Below are 17,924 nucleotides of genomic sequence, written 5' to 3'. Positions count from 1 at the left end.
TTTATTTTATAATGGGAAATGTTATGTTGTTCTGCTTGCCATGCCTTGTACAAGTCTTTGTTCCCTTAGCACCAGTAAATTTTGTTGAGTTTGAAGGCCAGAGCATCAGGATTGAGTTTTATAGTTTTACATATTGGTCATGCAAGTAATGCATCGACCTTTGTTTGCACCGACCTTTAGTTATTTCAGAGATGTGGAGGAGATGCACCGTGCTGATTGACTCATAAACCCAACCTTCTAGGGTACGTTCTCACTTCCTGGAGGGTTTAACACAAAATATGTATGAGAGCATTGGTAGTCTTTGCAATGCTGGACTTGATGTGCATGTGAGCATCGAGATTATGGCAAACTGTCGGAGGATTGCATGAGACGACAGGAATGTAGAATACTGAGCGGCATTTCCTTCCATGGAAGCATATTACAAAAAATTTGCAGTCACGCAGCAGAGTGACTTTGGTTTTTCATCTTTCACTTCCTACTATTTGGCACCTGGGATGTCTGTTTGGCACAGATGAGTTGGACCTAACAGTCTTTTCATGCTGTATGACTCTATGACTCTGCCAGACCTTCCACTACTTCCTCTGCATCTCCGTCAGAAAACCCAGATATGTCAGAAGGGGACTATTCTCCTATTAATCCTTCAAATGTTAGAGACCTTGGCCACTTCTCCCGCCTCTAACTGTGGACCCATGTCAGTGCTAAATTGACCAGCATGTGACCCCTGTGTCTACTCCACAAACATTGCCCACTGAGGTGAAAGTTTTTGCTTTGGTGGACGGTGGGGTAGAATGCCTTGATGGTACTTGCTTTAACAGTAGCAGCTGTAGGTCTTCAGAGTTGTGCTGGCTGAGGCAGGAAAAGATGCTGCATTAGCTTTTTATTAGTTCACTGATCTGTGATGGTGATTCAGATGCTGCAGAGAAAAGCCTCGATGTGTTAGATCCTTACTTATGATTTCATTAAAATCTTGGTGCTTGATGTGCAAATGTGAGCAGATGCTTATTAACTGGCTGGACATATCCAATTTCATCTTCTGCACAAATCCTGCCAAGCTAAACAGACTGCTTCTCAAATGTCACAGAGTTCAAGTATGCCACCCTCTATGACACTATAGATTTTAGAGGCAGAAGTAGGCTATTTGGCCCATTGAGTTTGATTAGATTAGATTACTTAGTGTGGAAGCAGGCCCTTCGGCCCAACAAGTCCACACCAAAGCGCAACCCAGCCAGACCCATTCCCCTATGTTTACTCCTTCACCTAACACTACGGGCAATTTAGCATGGCCAATTCACCTAACCTGCACATTTTTGGACTTGGAGGAAACCAGAGCAGACACGGGGAAAATGTGCAAACTCCACACAGACAGTCGCTTGAGGCAGGAATTGAACCTGGGTCTTTGGTGCTATGAGGCAGCAGCGCTAACCACTGTGCCGCCCATTAAGTTTGCTCTGCTAGTCAATGAGATCATGGCTGATCTGATAATCCTCAATTCCACTCTGTCTTTTTCCCCATAACCTTTTAATTCCCTTATTGATTGATTGAAAATCTACCTACCTCAGCCTTGAATATATTTGATGACCAAACCTTATTAGCCCTGCATTGTAAAGCATTTCACAGATCAATTACATTTTGAGAGAACAAAATACCTCCTTATCTCTGTTTTAAATGAGCAATCTCTTATTCTGAGATTATGCTCTCTGGTCCCCTAGGCATTCCCTCAAGAAGAAGCAATTTCTTTGCATCAATCCTGTCAAGCCCCCAATAATCCTACATGTTTCCATAAGCTCTTCTCCCATTCCTCTAATCTGCAATGAGTACAAGCCCAATCTAACCCATCTTGACATCTTGTTGTGTTAGAACGTTTCTTTCAGAAGTGTAAAGGCATTTAAAAAAATTACAATAGATATGTAAATAGTTTGCCTGTATCAATAGTTGGAGGTAGAAATGTGAACCTGTGGAGCTGCGATTGTCTGTATTTTGAATAAAAAGAAAGTGGTTTGGAAGAATTATGATTTTTAAAAAAGGTCCTGAATGAAAGACAGCCATGTGTAGTGAGAAAGCTTGAATTGTTGGATTTTAATGAAGCTTCATGTGATATGTATGCATGCTTTTTGTCTGAGGTGTCGATGCTCAAGTGACCTTTGCCTCTTGGGTCAAGGACACAATCATGAATGGTATTAGCAATAGACTATTAATCTAGAGACCCTGATAATGTTCTAGAAACACCGGTTCAAATCCTGCCAAAACAGGTGGAATTTGAATTCAGTTAAAATCTGAGAAGATCATGGAAGCATACATGTGACCAAGCTATGTGGTTGACTGTTAACTGTCTGGGCCATTAATGATGCGGCCATGTTGTTGTGGGTCTGGAGTCACATGTAGTCCAGAGCAGATAAGTTTCATTTCCAAAAGGGCATTAGTGAACCAGATGGGTTTTACCTGGCAATCGACAATGCTTTCATGGTCATCATTCAACTGCTAATTCCAGATTTTTAAAATTGAATTCAAATTCCACATATCTGACATGACATCATTTGAACTCATCCCCAGAACATTATATGGGTCTCCGGATTAACAGACTAGTGATAATGTCACTGGGTCGCCCCTGTCAGAATGATGTGGAACCTTTGGAGAGGGTCCAGAAAAGGTTTACTAGGATACTGCCTGGTTTAGGGGGTGTGAGCTATGAGAGATTGGATGTTTTTCCTTGAACGTCAGAGGTTGAGAGGTGACCTGATAGAAATTTGCAAAATTGTGCAAGGCATGGATGGAATGATTAGTCATAGTCTTTTTCCTTGGGTAGAAATGTCAGTTACCAGGGGACATGGGTTTAAGTTAAAAGACAAGGTGAGAGGTCAGGCTTTTTACACAGAGGGTGGCAAATGTCTGGACTGCACTGCCAGAGGAGATGGAAGAAGCAGATGCAATAGCAACTTTTAAAATTTATCTTGACAGAAACATGAATGGGGGGAATAGAGGGTTATGAGCCACGTGGAGGCAGAACGTTTTTAGTTTAGAAACGCATCATGTGTCAATCAGGCTTGGTGGGCTGAAGGGCCTTTTCCTTTGCTATATTGGTCTTTATTCTTTGTGTATCAGTAAGGTTCTTAGCAACATAAGATATTGTGGGCTGTGTAGTCACAGGTCTTAGAATGTGAAGAGCCAGCTCCTTTCAACAATACAAGTATTCTCCATGGTTCTGCACTGCACATCATCCTTTGTGCGCGACTTCTTGTCTGCGAGAGAGAGAAGAATTTCACTGATTAAATTGCACTGTTTAGATGATTTACATGCCACAGCTAAATTGTGAGAAGCATGTGGAGGCAGTGAGAGGTAGATGAATGCTGGCAGCATTGAAAGATAAATGTGGGAGACGTGTAGTGTATGGATGAAGGATATGTAGTGGATAGTTGTAGATCCTGAGTGAAAGGCACTGCTGATGGCTGAATAAAAGAGACGTGGTACATTGAGCAGCAGGAGATGCTTAAAGCAAAGGGTAGGAGATGTCATCTTCAGATGCTTTAACTGATGCTGACCATCCACTTGAGGTCATTAATGGCACACCTGGCAAGTGCTTAGGTTCAGACACCGACAAATGATTACCAATTTCATTAAAAAATTGACCTGTGATGCCATCTTGTACACCACTGCCCCATACCCAACCCCAGAACTAAAACTGGCTGCTACCCACCTCCATTAGAGCAAGTGCTGGCAAGTTATATTGCACCTACCTATCAGCATTATCCAATTTTTAGCCCAGACTCCTTAAAGGTTTTGTGTTGAATTTGCTTTGCAGCCTTTTTATATTATTATTTTCTTTCTGTAGGATCTATCTGAAGCTGAAAAACATATTATGGCAATTAGGAAAATGACGAAGGAGACCCCAGAATGTCAAAGTTTTCTGTATGTCACATATCACATGTTAGGCTGCTTATACTTCAAGCAAAATAGGTAAGAAATCTGATACTGAAGTTTGTTATGAAAGAAAGCAATAACACATACAGGAATTTACCTGTATTTGGAAACAAGCATTGCAATCATCTGAATGCTGGTCATCTTTCAAAATTCCACAGACTCTGAAATGGTCCCAATAGATTGCGAGATGATAAAAGTAATCACACTATTTTATAAAATAAGAAAAGTGAAAATGCAGAACTAAGGCTTGTTACCCTAACATTGGTTACAGGGAAAGTAGTAGAAACTTTAGTTAGAGACTGCTGATTTAGCATAAAAAGCCATATGGTTTTGTGAAGACAGCGTCTTCAGAGGCTTGTTGGTTGCTTGAGTGAATGGGCAAAAACCTGGCAACTACATGTAATGTGGAAAAATGTGATAATGTGCACTTTGGTAGGAAGAATAGATGAGTTCACTATTATTGGAGGTCCTTGTGCATGAATCACAAACCCTGTATCCAAGTGCTGCAAATATTAGGGAAGGCAACTGGACTGTTGGCATTTATTTCAAAGGGAATGGAGTATAAAATGTAACAAAAAAAAAACATTGCCAGAAGTGTACAAGGCCACACCTAGAATACTGTGAACAATTTTGATCCTGAGGATGGATGTATGATATACATGTTTGTGTAAGGGCGTTGGCAACAGTAGAGAAAATACACTAGGTTGTTTCTGGGTATGGAGGGATTTTCATAATGATAGGTTGAATAGGTTGACATTGTACTTACTGGAGTCTCAAAGAATAAGGGGAACCTTAGCAAAACAAATAAGATTCTCAGAGGGCTTGGTAGTGTGGATGTAGAGAGGTATTTCTTTTCCAGTTGGAAACTCTAGAACCAGAGGGCATAATCTCTGAGTAAGGAATCTTCCATTTAAGTCAGATGCAAATGACTTTTTTTTCCTGAGGGTAGTGAATCTGTGAATTTTTACCCACAGTGCTGTTAAAGCCAAATTATTAAAGAGAGGCAGAGAGAGAGAGATATTTTAATCAGTAACTGAATGAAATGTCATGGAGATAAGGCAGAGTCTAGATTAGAGTGGTGCTGGAAAAACACAGCAGGTCAGGCAGTATCTGATGAGCAGGAAAATTGATGTTTTAGGCAAAAGCCCTTCATCAGGATCCTGATGAGGGGCTTTTGCCCGAAATGTTGATTTTCCTGCTCCTCGGATGCTGCCTGACCTGTGCTTTACCAGCACCACTCTAATCTAGACTCTGATTTCCAATATCTGCAGTCCTTGTTTTTACCATGGAGATAAGGCAGTAGAGTGGAGGATTTACAGATCAGCCATGATCTCGTTGAATGACAGCAGACTCAATGGGCCGAATGGCCTGCTTCTACATCAAAGTCTCTTTTGGCCTTAATAAAAGGGTGAAGTCTTTTCCTTTTGTCAACTCTTAAGAACCGTGGCTTTGGTTCAAAATTGCAATGTCCTTTTAGATTTTCATAACTTAAATTGTGTAGACTTTATAGCGTGTTGATTTATGGTTTTACTGCTTTCTCTCCTCCCTCTGTGCTTATGTTAATGGTGATCTAAGATTCAAAATATATTTTGTAGATTTGACGAGGCTATGAAATGGTTTCAAAACTCAAAGCAAGAACTTGAAGATAATCCACCAACAATAGAATGGGCTGATTTGGTGCTAAAATCAGAAGAAATTGAACCAAAACATTTTCCAGTAAGTGTTTTTAAATACAAAAATTATTCATGGAATGCATCACTGGCAAGATCAACATTTAACTGAACCATAATCTTCCTTGAAAAACTTAATATTGACCAGTCTTTTTTTTCAACAATACATCAGTGCTATTAGGAAGAGAATTCCAGGATTTTGACATTTGACCAAGTTAGGATGTGCAGCTTGGATGGGAACACGCAGGCGGGAGTGTTCTCTGGCTACTGCAGTCGTTTGTTTTAAGGTGGTAGAAGTAATGTGTTTGGAAGGGACAGTTGAAGGAGGCTTAGCATATTTCAGTAGTGAATCTTCTACACCCCACAGCCATGGTGTCCAGGTTGTGGAGGAGATGGCTGTTTAAATTGGTGAGTAGGGTAATGATCAAGTATGCTGATTTGTCCTGGAAGATGGCAACTTTTCTGATGGAGTTGTAGTTATTCAGGCAAGAGCAGATCATTCCATCACGTCTTCATAGATGAAGGGCAGGTTTACCACAGGAGGTAAGGTTCTTCCTGTAAATCTAAGCTTGTGACTAGTAAAATTACTTTGTAGTTAATGATGATCCCCCAGGATGGTGAGGATTAAGTGATGTTAATGTTGATGGATGCTGAGGATATGTGGGTTAGATTCTGTCTTGTTGGATATGGTAATTGCTGGGCAAATTTGACTTGTTTGTTATCAACTCAAACCTGAATTTTTCAGTTGTCCAGATTTTTCAACATATAATCGTGGACTGTTATAGTTACTGAGCAATAATGAATTTTACTGAAGATTGAAACATGAGTTCACATTATCACCTGACCTATTTTAGAGAAAAGGCCAATGAGATATTTGAATATGGTTGGGTTAAAGAAATTGCCCTAAGGACACCTGCAACAAGGTTTTGGGGTTAAGACAATCGACCTGCACCAGTAACAAAGCCCTTTGTGTGACACACAACTCTCACCAAAGAAGAATGTTCTCCTTGATTCCTATTGATCTCAGTTTTGCCACACAGTATCAAATACTGCTTTGATGTCAAGGGTGGAGGCAAAAAAAACCGCAGATGCTGGAATACAAGATAGACAGGCAGGAGGCTGAGAAAACACAGCAAGCCAGGCAACATCAGGAGGTGGAGAAGTCAATGTTTCAGGTGTAACCCTTCTTCAGGACTGGGTTCGGTGTAAGGGGAGCAGCAGGTAAAGAGGGTAGGGGAGGCAGGGTGGTGAGGTGGGGATAGGTGGAGACAGGTACAGGGTACGATCTGGTTGGTTGACGGGAGGGATGAATCCGGTAGGTGGCTGAGAGGAAGGGAGGGGGATGGGATGGGATGGGAAATGAGGTTATTTGAAATTGAAGAACTCAATGTTGAAACAAATAACCTCCCTTCCCATCCCTCCCACCAATTCCCCAGCCCTTCCCCTTCCTTTCGATTCTTCTCAGCCACCCACCGGATTCATCCCTCCCATCGACCAACCAGTCATATCCTTTACCTGTCTTTACCTATTCCCATCTCACTATCCTGCTACCTCCCCCTTTATCTGCAGGTCCCATGACATCTACCTCCAGTTCTGAAGAAAGTTTACATTCGAAATGTCAACTTCTCCACCTCCTGATGCTGCCTGGCTTGCTGTGTTCTCCCAGCCTCCTGCTTGTCTACATTTGATTTCAAGAGTAGTCACTCTCACCTCACTTCTTGAGTGCAATTTTTTAATTATGTTTAGATTCAGGTTGTAATGAAGTCTGGAGCTGAGCAATTCCTGGTGGAACTCAAACTGAGCATTGGTATGCAGGTTATTGCTCTGCGAGTGCTGCTAGATAGTGATGTCAGTGAGATCATCCATCAGTTTACTGAAGATTGAGAGTAGATTGGGACAATAATTGGGCAAATTGCATTGGATGTACCTAGGTGATTTTCTGTGTTGGATAGATACAACTGCTATAGCCACAGCTGGAACAATTTGATTGTGGTTAGTTTTTGATGGTAAGTCATCAGTACTGCAGACAGGGTATTGTCCAGTCCATATCAAGGGTTATCAGTTGCTTCTTGTTATTGTTTGGATGAATTAAATTGGCTGAACTTTGACATCTATAATGGTTGAGACTGCAGGAAGATTCTGAAATGGATCACCTGTGCAGCACTTCTGGCTAAAAGTGGTTGCCGTTACTTCAGTTGATAGGCTTCCCCATTCTTGAAGATGGGAATATATGAGGAACCCGCTCCTCTGGTGTGAGTTATTTAATTGTCCACCTGCATTCACAACTGAATGTGGATGGAGCGTAATCTGCCTTAATGATAAATTTCCTTTTCAGAAGGGCATTAGTGAACTAGAAGGATTCTTTAATCACAGTTCAGTAGTTTATAATCATCAATAATAACAGGACTAGTTTTTTTTAAATTCCAGCTGCTGAAGTAAGATTTGAACGTGTATTTGTGGAGCAGTAGTCGAGGCATCTGACATCTAGTCTATTATTATTAACACTCTGCTCCCATTTCCAGTTTCCTGTCCACTATTTATCCCTTAATCAATAACAGTAAACCAATTATTTTTTATGATCACATTATTCTTTGTTAGATTTCTACAGTGGATTATACCTGAACTTTATGGCTGTAAAATATCCCCTCATCATGAAATACTCTATCGCTTTGGGTTTTTGTTTTGTTTTGAGGCAACTCAATGAAAGTTACCATTTGAAGAATTATTATTCAGCAGAGATTCATAGCTCGTAGTAGTGGAGATGAGGCAAATTGAAAATTGTCACTCAAAACTTTGCCTTCTGTGTTGCAAAGCATTATAAATATCATTGCTGCTTGTGAGCCACAGTAAGTTGTGCAGAAAGGCAACTTGACCAATTTCACTTTTGATTTATTTTGTAGTCCTGCTCCTAATGACCTAAATGTGTGACGGGAAATTGATTTACAATCGGAAAGGACTTATCTTCTCATTGTGCAAGAGCCGTGCTCGCTAGCAACTTTTTTTAATTGGGGGTTTTCAGTAAAATTAATTTAGGTAGTATTTAACATAGTATGTGAGTCTACGCTGAACTTGAAATCAAATAGATGTTTTATGACTAGGTAAGAAGGGGTGAATTGGCCAGGTGAGAAGGGGTGAACCCTCCCCAGTGTGAACAATAAAAGTTTTTAATTTTTTTTGTATGAAACTATTCCCCTCTCTAGTTAAAAATACAATTAACTATTTTTGCTGTGAGCTGAAAAGAAAAAAAGTCAATTCTGTTCGTGGAACACAATTTGACTTTTTTTTTTCTTTTCAGCTCACAGTAAAAATAGTAAATTGTGGAACAGAATTTGCTTTAAAGCCTGCAGGTGGCTTTTTTGAAAAGTAACTGCCAAAACTTTTATTTTTCTGCTTTCCATCTACACCCTATGAAGTTTGCATTTTTTTGTAGAGTTCTATAACCATTGATTTACTGTTATCTATTTGTTCCTAATGTCAGCTTGCCATGGTCTGATTTTCGGATAAGGAGAGACTTTTCATGATATGAGAGCATCACTGGGCTGGCAAGGTTTATTGCAAGGTTTTCTTGAGTCAAAGAAAGAACAAGTTTATGAATGATTAAATGAGAGAAAAATGTAACATCAAGCATATGGTCTCACTTCAGCCCATGCACACTCATCTTCAAAGTTAGAGGAGAGTACTGACCAACACAAAGGAAAGTAAAAGAACGTAAGACTTTGACTGACATAGAAATCTGCAGCACAGAAAAGGAATCTTTTGACCCATGAGTTTGTGCCGGTCAAAAGCAACCACCCAACTGTTCTAATCCCATTTCCCAGCACTTAGCTCATAGTTGTTTTTTTTTAATCTGTTAATGTGATATAGGCATCACTCTTAAGGCTGGCATTTATTGCCCATTCCTTATTGCCTGAGGCCAGTTAAGTCAGCCATGTTGCTGTGGGTCTAGAGTCACACATAGGTCAGTTCAGGTAAGGACGGACAGATTCCCTTTAGTATGATTTGGCATCACATGCACATCTAGGTATTTTTGAAATGTTTTGCGGGTTTCGGTCTCCAGCACCACTCTCCACTGCCCTCCCACAGATAGTGAGTTTCAGATTCTCACCACCCGCTGGGAGAAAAGATCTTTCCTCCCATCTCCTCTAAATTTCTTACCCTTAAATCTATGTCTCTTGAACATTGATCACTCCATAAAGGAGAAAGGATAGACAGGAGGAAACCTATCTATGCCCCTTATAATTTAATACATCTCAATCATGTACCTTCCTCTGTAAGGAAAACAGCCTCAGTTTATCCAAGCTCTTTTTGTAACAAAATAAAGTCTTCAGCCCAGGCAACCTCTTGGTAAATCTCCTCTGCAGTCTGTCCAGTGCAATCACATTCCTCCTGTAGTATACAGAAAACAACACACTGGCTGTGGCCTAACCAATACTTTATACACTCTCTCAGAATTGCAAAAGACCCACTCTGTACTACATCCTCAGGAGAATTCATACTCTCAACAAACAGTATTTCAATTCCATCTCAAACATCAAAAACTGTAAGTACAACAAACTTTTATCCACCCACCTGCATAACCAGCGCTCCTCAAACATTCCAGAAGATTCCCCTGGCCTCAGAAACGCCATTAGCCATGCGGCTGATGCAGCTTCCACCCCCATGCTGAGTGATGATGTCACTTCCGCCCACATCATGGCCACTCCCACAGCCACTTCCAGCCCTCACATCATCGCTGATGCCACATGCTCAGTGACTCCCGCCACCCCTACTGCCATGATCACCGCCACTCACCTGCATTCTGCTGACACGGCCCCCACAGACCCCACTGTCACTATACCCACACCCCAGAACCCCGAGGGCAACATTACCCCTGCTCATGCCTCCACCCCCATTCCCCCCACCATCACACCCACTCCAGGTACTGGCTCCGACCCCACTCCCAGCTCCACACCCACATCAGATCCCAGCTCCCGGCCCTGCCGAGTTTTCACCATCCCTCCAGACCTCCCACTCACTGAGGACGAACGATCAGTCCTCAGCAAAGGACTCACCTTCATCCCCCTCCGTCCACGCATCAATGAATTTAATACACGATGTGACATCGAACAATTCTTCCGTCGCCTCCGCCTCCGAGCTTACTTTCACAATCAGGACTCCCGCCCACCTTCCGAGGACCCCTTCGCCCACCTCCAACACACTGCATCCACCTGGACAACCCGCGCTGGCCTATTACCTGCCCTCGACCTCTTCATTTCCAACTGCCGCCGGGACATTAACCGCCTCAACCTGTCGTCCCCCCTCCCCCACTCCAACCTCTCACCCTCACAACGCGCAGCCCTCCAATCCCTCTGCTCCAATCCCAACCTCACCATCAAGCCAGCGGATAAAGGGGGCGCAGTGGTAGTCTGGCGCACGAACCTCTACACCGCTGAAGCCAAACGCCAACTCGAGGACACCTCTTCCTACTGCTCCCTCGACCATGACCCCACCCCCCATCACCAAACCATCATCTCCCAGACCATACAGAACCGCATCACCTCAGGAGATCTCCCACCCACAGCTTCCAACCTCATAGTCCGGGAACCCCGCACTGCCTGGTTCTACCTCCTTCCCAAGATCCACAAGCCTGACCACCCTGGCCGACCCATTGTCTCAGCATGCTCCTGCCCCACTGAACTCATCTCTACCTACCTTGACACTGTCCTATCCCCCCTAGTCCAGGAACTCTCCACATACGTTCGAGACACCACCCACGCCCTCCACCTCCTCCAAGACTTCCGTTTCCCTGGCCCCCAACGCCTTATCTTCACCATGGATATCCAATCCCTCTACACCTCCATTCGCCATGACCAGGGCCTCCAAGCCCTCCGTTTTTTCCTCTCCAGATGTCCCCAACAGTACCCTTCCACTGACACTCTCATTCGTTTGGCCGAACTGGTCCTCACCCTTAACAATTTCTCCTTTGAATCCTCCCACTTCCTCCAGACCAAAGGCGTAGCCATGGGCACACGTATGGGCCCCAGCTATGCCTGTCTCTTTGTTGGCTATGTAGAACAGTTGATCTTCCGTAATTACACCGGCACCACTCCCCACCTCTTCCTCCGCTACCTTGATGACTGCATTGGCGCCACCTCGTGCTCCTGCGAAGAGGTTGAGCAATCATCAACTTCACCAACACATTCCACCCTGACCTTAAATTTACCTGGACTATCTCTGACACCTCGCTCCCCTTCCTGGACCTCTCCATCTCCATTAGTGATGACCGACTTGACACTGACATTTTTTACAAACCCACTGACTCCCATAGCTACCTGGATTACACCTCTTCCCACCCTATCTCTTGCAAAAATGCCATCCCGTATTCCCAATTTCTCTGCCTCCGCCGTATCTGCTCCCAGGAGGACCAGTTCCACCACAGAACACACCAGATGGCCTCCTTCTTTAGAGATCGCAATTTCCCTTCCCACGTGGTTAAAGATGCCCTCCAACGCATCTCGTCCACATCCCGCACCTCCGCCCTCAGACCCCACCCCTCCAACTGTAACAAGGACAGAACGCCCCTGGTGCTCACCTTCCACCCTACAAACCTTCGCATCAACCAAATCATCCACCGACATTTTCGCCACCTCCAAAAAGACCCCACCACCAGGGATATATTTCCCTCCCCACCCCTTTCCGCCTTCCGCAAAGACCGTTCCCTCCGTGACTACCTGGTCAGGTCCACACCCCCCTGCGACCCACCCTCCCATTCTGGCACTTTCCCCTGCCATCGCAGGAACTGTAAAACCTGTGCCCACACCTCCTCCCTCACCTCTATCCAAGGCCCTAAAGGAGCCTTCCACATCCATCAAAGTTTCACCTGCACATCCACCAATATCATTTATTGTATCCGTTGCTCCCGATGTGGTCTCCTCTACATTGGGGAGACTGGGCGCCTCCTAGCAGAGCGCTTTAGGGAACATCTCCGAGACACCCGCACCAATCAACCAAACCGCCCCGTGGCCCAACATTTCAACTCCCCCTCCCACTCTGCCGAGGACATGGAGGTCCTGGGCCTCCTTCACTGCCGCTCCCTCACCACCAGACGCCTGGAGGAAGAACGCCTCATCTTCCGCCTCGGAACACTTCAACCCCAGGGCATCAATGTGGACTTCAACAGCTTCCTCATTTCCCCTTCCCCCACCTCATTCTAGTTTCAAACTTCCAGCTCAGTTACTGTCTCCTTGACTTGTCCGACCTGCCTATCTTCTTTTCTACCTATCCACTCCACCCTCTCCTCCTTGACCTATCACCTTCATCCCCTCCCCCACTCACCCATTGTCCTCTATGCTACTCTCTCCCCACCCCCACCCTCCTCTAGCTTATCTCTCCATGCTTCAGGCTCACTGCCTTTATTCCTGATGAAGGGCTTTTGCCCGAAACGTTGATTTCGCTGCTCGTTGGATGCTGCCTGAACTGCTGTGCTCTTCCAGCACCACTAATACAATACTTTATACAGTCCAGCATTACCTCCTTGCTGTTAAATTCCATGCCTGAGCTAATAAAGCCAAGCATTCCACATGCATTCTTAGGCACTTTGGGCAGCACGGTGCCACAGTGGTTAGCACTGCTGCCTCACAGCGCCAGAGACCCGGGTTCAATTCCCGCCTCCGGCGACTCTGTGTGGAGTTTACACGTTCTCCCCGTGTCTGCGTGGGTTTCCTCCGGGGCTCCGGTTTCCTCCCACAGTCCAAAAATGTGCAGGTTAGGTGAATTGGCCAAGTTAAATTGCCCGTAGTGTTAGATGAAGGGGTAAATGTAGGGGAATGGGTCTGGGTGGGTTGCGCTTCAGCGGGTCGGCGTGGACTTGTTGGGCCGAAGGGCCTGTTTCCACACTGTAAGTAATCTAATCTGTCCTGCTACCTTTAAAGGACTGACAGATATGCACACAGAGGTCTCTGATCCTCGCTACTTCCGAGGATCGTTCATCATGTATTCCCTTCCCTTGTTTGTCCTACCAAGGTGCATCACCTCCTGTTTATCTGGATTGAATTCCTTCTGCCACTGATCAGCCCAACTGACCATACCATTATATCCTCCTACAATCTAAGGCTATCCTCCAATATACCATCACACCAAATTTCATATCATCCAAAAACTATCTACAATCGAATCGAATCCAAATCCTTGACAAGCCACAAACAGCAAGGGCACCAAAACTGAGCCCTGTTTTTGCATGAAGTTTTAACGTGTGGCTGGTGTTGATTAGCTTCTTTGTAGTGGATGTAGTTGATCGTATGAATCTTGCAGCTGTAGAAAACTCTTGGTGCTTTGATGACTTTTTGCTTTAGCTATTTCTGTGGGGAGCTGGTGTCAACTTATTGAAAGAGAGAAAATAGAGATGACAGCTTCTCTTTAATTAGCTGCTAGAAATGCAGTTACAGCCTCCTTTGAAATATCTGTTCCATTGTGTATCTCCAAGAGGTTGTTTGGGTCGGTCGGTCAGTATGTGCCAGTCATTGTATCAATATCCCATTACTTTACATTTATTAATGTCTTATTACGCGACCTGTGATAGTTTTAGGCGGTGTCTGGAAATCTTTCTTTTTGCACTTCGCTGAGTGTGAGTTTTGTTTTTTCACCTGAAAGATAGCCTTGTGTGTTCAAGCATTTTGCCTTGTCTCAGAAGAACAATTCCACCCAGTTGAATTTTAAAAAAAATCATATCTTCAAGGGATATAGCCTTGTGACACTATATAAATCAATTATTAAAAAAAAGTTAAAGGAAGCAGATAGGCTTCATCTGAAAGTGGCTCAAGTAATACTACTTCTGCTTTAACCAGACCACTTGACTGGAGTTAATATCCTAATCCAAATACTCTCTGAAATAATTAATAATTTAAAACAGGTAGCCCTCATTTTATTTTTGCTTGCTCAAAATAATGTGAAACTCTGTTTTTGTCATCCCATAGATCAAAATAAATGAATATATCGAAATGTGTAAATGTGCTCCTAAGCCTGTAGCCATCTGCCAAGATTCAAATTGTCAGGGATATTACAAAAGGGAAATCTATCCAACTGATCCAGATTACAAGGTATGTATTTATAAGAAAATCCAAATAATCTTGACCATTGTAATCATCGAGAAAAGAATAAGTTGAGTAGGGATAGTCAACACGGTTTTGTGAAGGGTAGGTCGTGCCTCACAAACCTTTATTGAGTTCTTTGAGAAGGTGACCAAACTGGTGAATGAGGGTAAAGCAGTTGATGTGGTGTGTTTGGATTTCAGTAAAGGGTTTGATAAGGTTCTGCACAGTAGGTTATTGCAGAAAATGCGGAGGCTTGGGATTGAGGGTGATTTAGTGGTTTGGATCAGAAATTGGCTAGCTGTAAGAAGACAGAGGGTGGTAGTTGATGGGAAATGTTCATTCTGGAGTTCAGTTATTGGTGGTGTACGCAAAGATCTGTTTTGGGGCCACTGCTGTTTATCATTTTTATAAACGACCTACATGAAGGTGTAGAAGGATGGGTTAGTAAATTTGCACATGACACTAAAGAAGGTGGAGTTGTGGACAGTGTGGAAGGATGTTGCAGGTGACAACGGGACAGAGATTCAGCTGCAGAGCTGGGCTGAGAAGTGGCAAATGGAGTTTAATGTGGAAAAGTGTGAGGTGATTCACTTTGGAAGGAGTAACGGGAATGCAGAGTACTGAGCTAATGGTAGGATTCTTGGTAGTGTGGATGAGCGGAGAGATCTCAGTATCCGTGTACGTAGATCCCTGAAAGCTGCCACCCAGGTTGATAGGGTTGTTAAGAAGGCATGGTATGTTAGCTTTCATTGGTAGAGGGATTGAGTTTTGGAGCCACGAGAGCATGTTGCAGCTGTACAAAACTCTGGTGCGGCTGCACTTGGAGTATTACATACAGGTTCTGTTCACCACATTATAGGAAAGATGTGAAACCATATTAAAGGATGCAGAGGAGATTTGCCAGGATGCTGCATGGTAACTAGGGAAGGTCTTATGAGGAAAGGCTGAGGGACTTGAGACTGTTTTTGTAAGAAATAAGATGGCTAAGAGGTGACTTAAAAGTGGCATACAAGATGATGAGAAGATTAGATAGGGTGGACAGTGAAAGCCTTTTTCCTTATGGTGATGGCTAGCACAAGGGGACATAGCTTTAAATTGAGGGGTGATAGATATCGGACAGACGTCAGAGGTAGTTTTTTTTACTCGAGTAGTAAGGGCATGGACTACCCTGCCTGAAACAGTAGTAGACTCAGCAACATTAGGGCATTTAAATGGTCATTGGATAAACATATGGATGATAATGGAATAGTGTAGGTTAGATAGGCTTTAGATTGGTTTCACAGATTGGCACAATATCGTGGGCCAAGGGGCCTCTACTGTGCTGTAATGTTCTATGCTCTAATTGTACTTAAAGGTTGGTCTGTTCCTCAAATCAGAATATTTGCATGTAATAATCTATTCTAATATGGATCATTTGATGGTGGAAAATATGTTGCCAAATGACCCACTAACATTTGTTGAAGTTATAATGGTATTGTATTTTTAGTTGTATTTATCAATGTAAGAAGGGGAACTCCACATAAAGAAACATGAATTTAAAAGCTGCTTGGATAGAACTTATAAGAAATATCAATATATTTCTGATATAAGTGAGCATTGTCAATTTTTAAAATTGGATTGAGATCTATTTTGCTGATTGTCTGCCTATTTCCATTTGTTCTAATTATTTAAAGAAGCACCTCTCTGCTGATTAATATTAATATTAATATTAAGTGTGCTAAAGTAATTCAATCTTTTTCTTGCTCTTACACTGCTTCTCTTCCTGTTTAATTTAACCTGAGTGTTGAGGGTTGCTCAGTGCTGATCTTGGAACAGAATTTGCTTTAAATTGTGCAGATAGCAAGTAATTGCTTCTCTTTCTTGTTTCTATCCACCCGCAATGAATTTTGTAGACTTTTGAGTCCTGCAACCATTTGTTTGCTGTTTTTTTTTTACTTTTGGGCCCAATATCATGCTGCCATTTTTGGATGAAAAGAAGCTGCTTTTCAAAAGAGATCCGGGTTCAATTTCCACCTCAGGCGATTTGGAGTGTGGAATTTGCACATTCTCCCAGTGTCTGCATGGGTTTCCTCTGGGTGCTCCGGTTTCCTCTCAGTCCAAAAATGTGCAGGTTTGGTGAATTGGCCATGCTAAATTGCCCATAGTGTTAGGTGAGGGGTAAATGTAGGGGAATGGGTCTGAGTGGGTTGTACTTTGGCGGGTCGGTGTGCACTTGTTGGGCCGAAGGGCCTGTTTCCACATTGTAAGTAATCTAACCTAATCTAATCTTGTTGCCAATCCCTCATTGCCCTTGAGAGAGGATGAGGGAGTTGAGCAAGGATCATCATCTCAAGATACACAGGCAGACATACTTCAGTTTTTTTTTGAAGAAAGGTACTTACCCAGGAGGCATCCGATCTGGAGCCAAGGCAGAACAGGTGGCCTTTTAGGTGTCTACAGATGTTTAAAGCAATGTCTCAATGTCTTATTTGTTCAAGTAGGCAATTCTGTCACCAACTTCTTCAGATAATTGAAGACTGTATGTAGTAGAATCCTTATTGGTGCTTCTTGTGCTCCATTCCACAACAGCACTACTTGTATGAGTAGAAAAGAATTGTTTTCTCAATGTGAAACTTCTTTTGAAAACCTAGGGTATACGCAGTTTTCATTTTGAAATAGTTGTCCATTGTGCAAGTATCTTACTTAAAAAGGCAAATATGAGCACTGTTTCTCGATGCTCACTTATTGTTTGCACCATTGGCACTTAGCAGCAGTAGTTTATGCATCTGGTTGACTGAGTTACTTCACAGGTTTTCATAGGTTGTTGCTGTGTGCTGCAAAAATTTGCCTTTTGTGAAGAAAGCCTACACGTTTGCACTCCAGTTTTGTAAACTCAAGAACAGCAAAGTCTTTTGGTTTAGTATGTCTTTCCACTTGCTCTTTTCAGCTTTTTATAATATCCTGCTATACAGACCTTTACCCTTCATTTATTAGCTTCAAAATTGTGCTCAGTACAGTTTTTCATCCAGAGTCATATACAGCACTGAAACAGACCCTTTGTTCCAACTTGCCTGTGCTGACCAGACATCCCAGTTAACCTAGTCCCATCTGCCAGCATTTGGCTCATTTCCTTATTAACCCCATCCTATTCATGTACCTATTCAGATGCCTTTTAAAGGTTGGAATTGTACCCGCTGCCACCATTTCCTCTGGCAGCTCATTCCATTCACTGCATGAAAATGTTACCTCTTAGGTTCTTTTAAAATCTTTCCCCTCTCACCTTAGACCTATG

General features: G+C 43.1%; 1 protein-coding gene across 6 annotated transcripts in view; it reads left to right on the top strand.

Moving 5' to 3' along the window:
- Positions 1–17,924, top strand: part of LOC140486350 (E3 ubiquitin-protein ligase DZIP3-like) — a 157,186-nt gene that overhangs the window by 18,225 nt on the left and 121,037 nt on the right. For 5 of the 6 annotated variants that reach the window (XM_072585360.1, XM_072585359.1, XM_072585356.1 and 2 more), the window contains exons 5-7: positions 3,827–3,951; positions 5,511–5,631; positions 14,537–14,659. In XM_072585360.1, the coding sequence (XP_072441461.1) occupies positions 3,827–3,951; positions 5,511–5,631; positions 14,537–14,659 (369 nt within the window). The remainder of the gene's footprint in view (positions 1–3,826; positions 3,952–5,510; positions 5,632–14,536; positions 14,660–17,924) is intronic. The other variant, XM_072585361.1, reaches the window with a different exon arrangement.

Source organism: Chiloscyllium punctatum, chromosome 15 (assembly GCF_047496795.1).
Source record: "Chiloscyllium punctatum isolate Juve2018m chromosome 15, sChiPun1.3, whole genome shotgun sequence".
Taxonomy (NCBI): Eukaryota; Metazoa; Chordata; class Chondrichthyes; order Orectolobiformes; family Hemiscylliidae; genus Chiloscyllium; species Chiloscyllium punctatum.
Note: the sequence above shows the minus strand (reverse complement) of the source record. Positions and strands in the feature narration are given on the sequence as shown.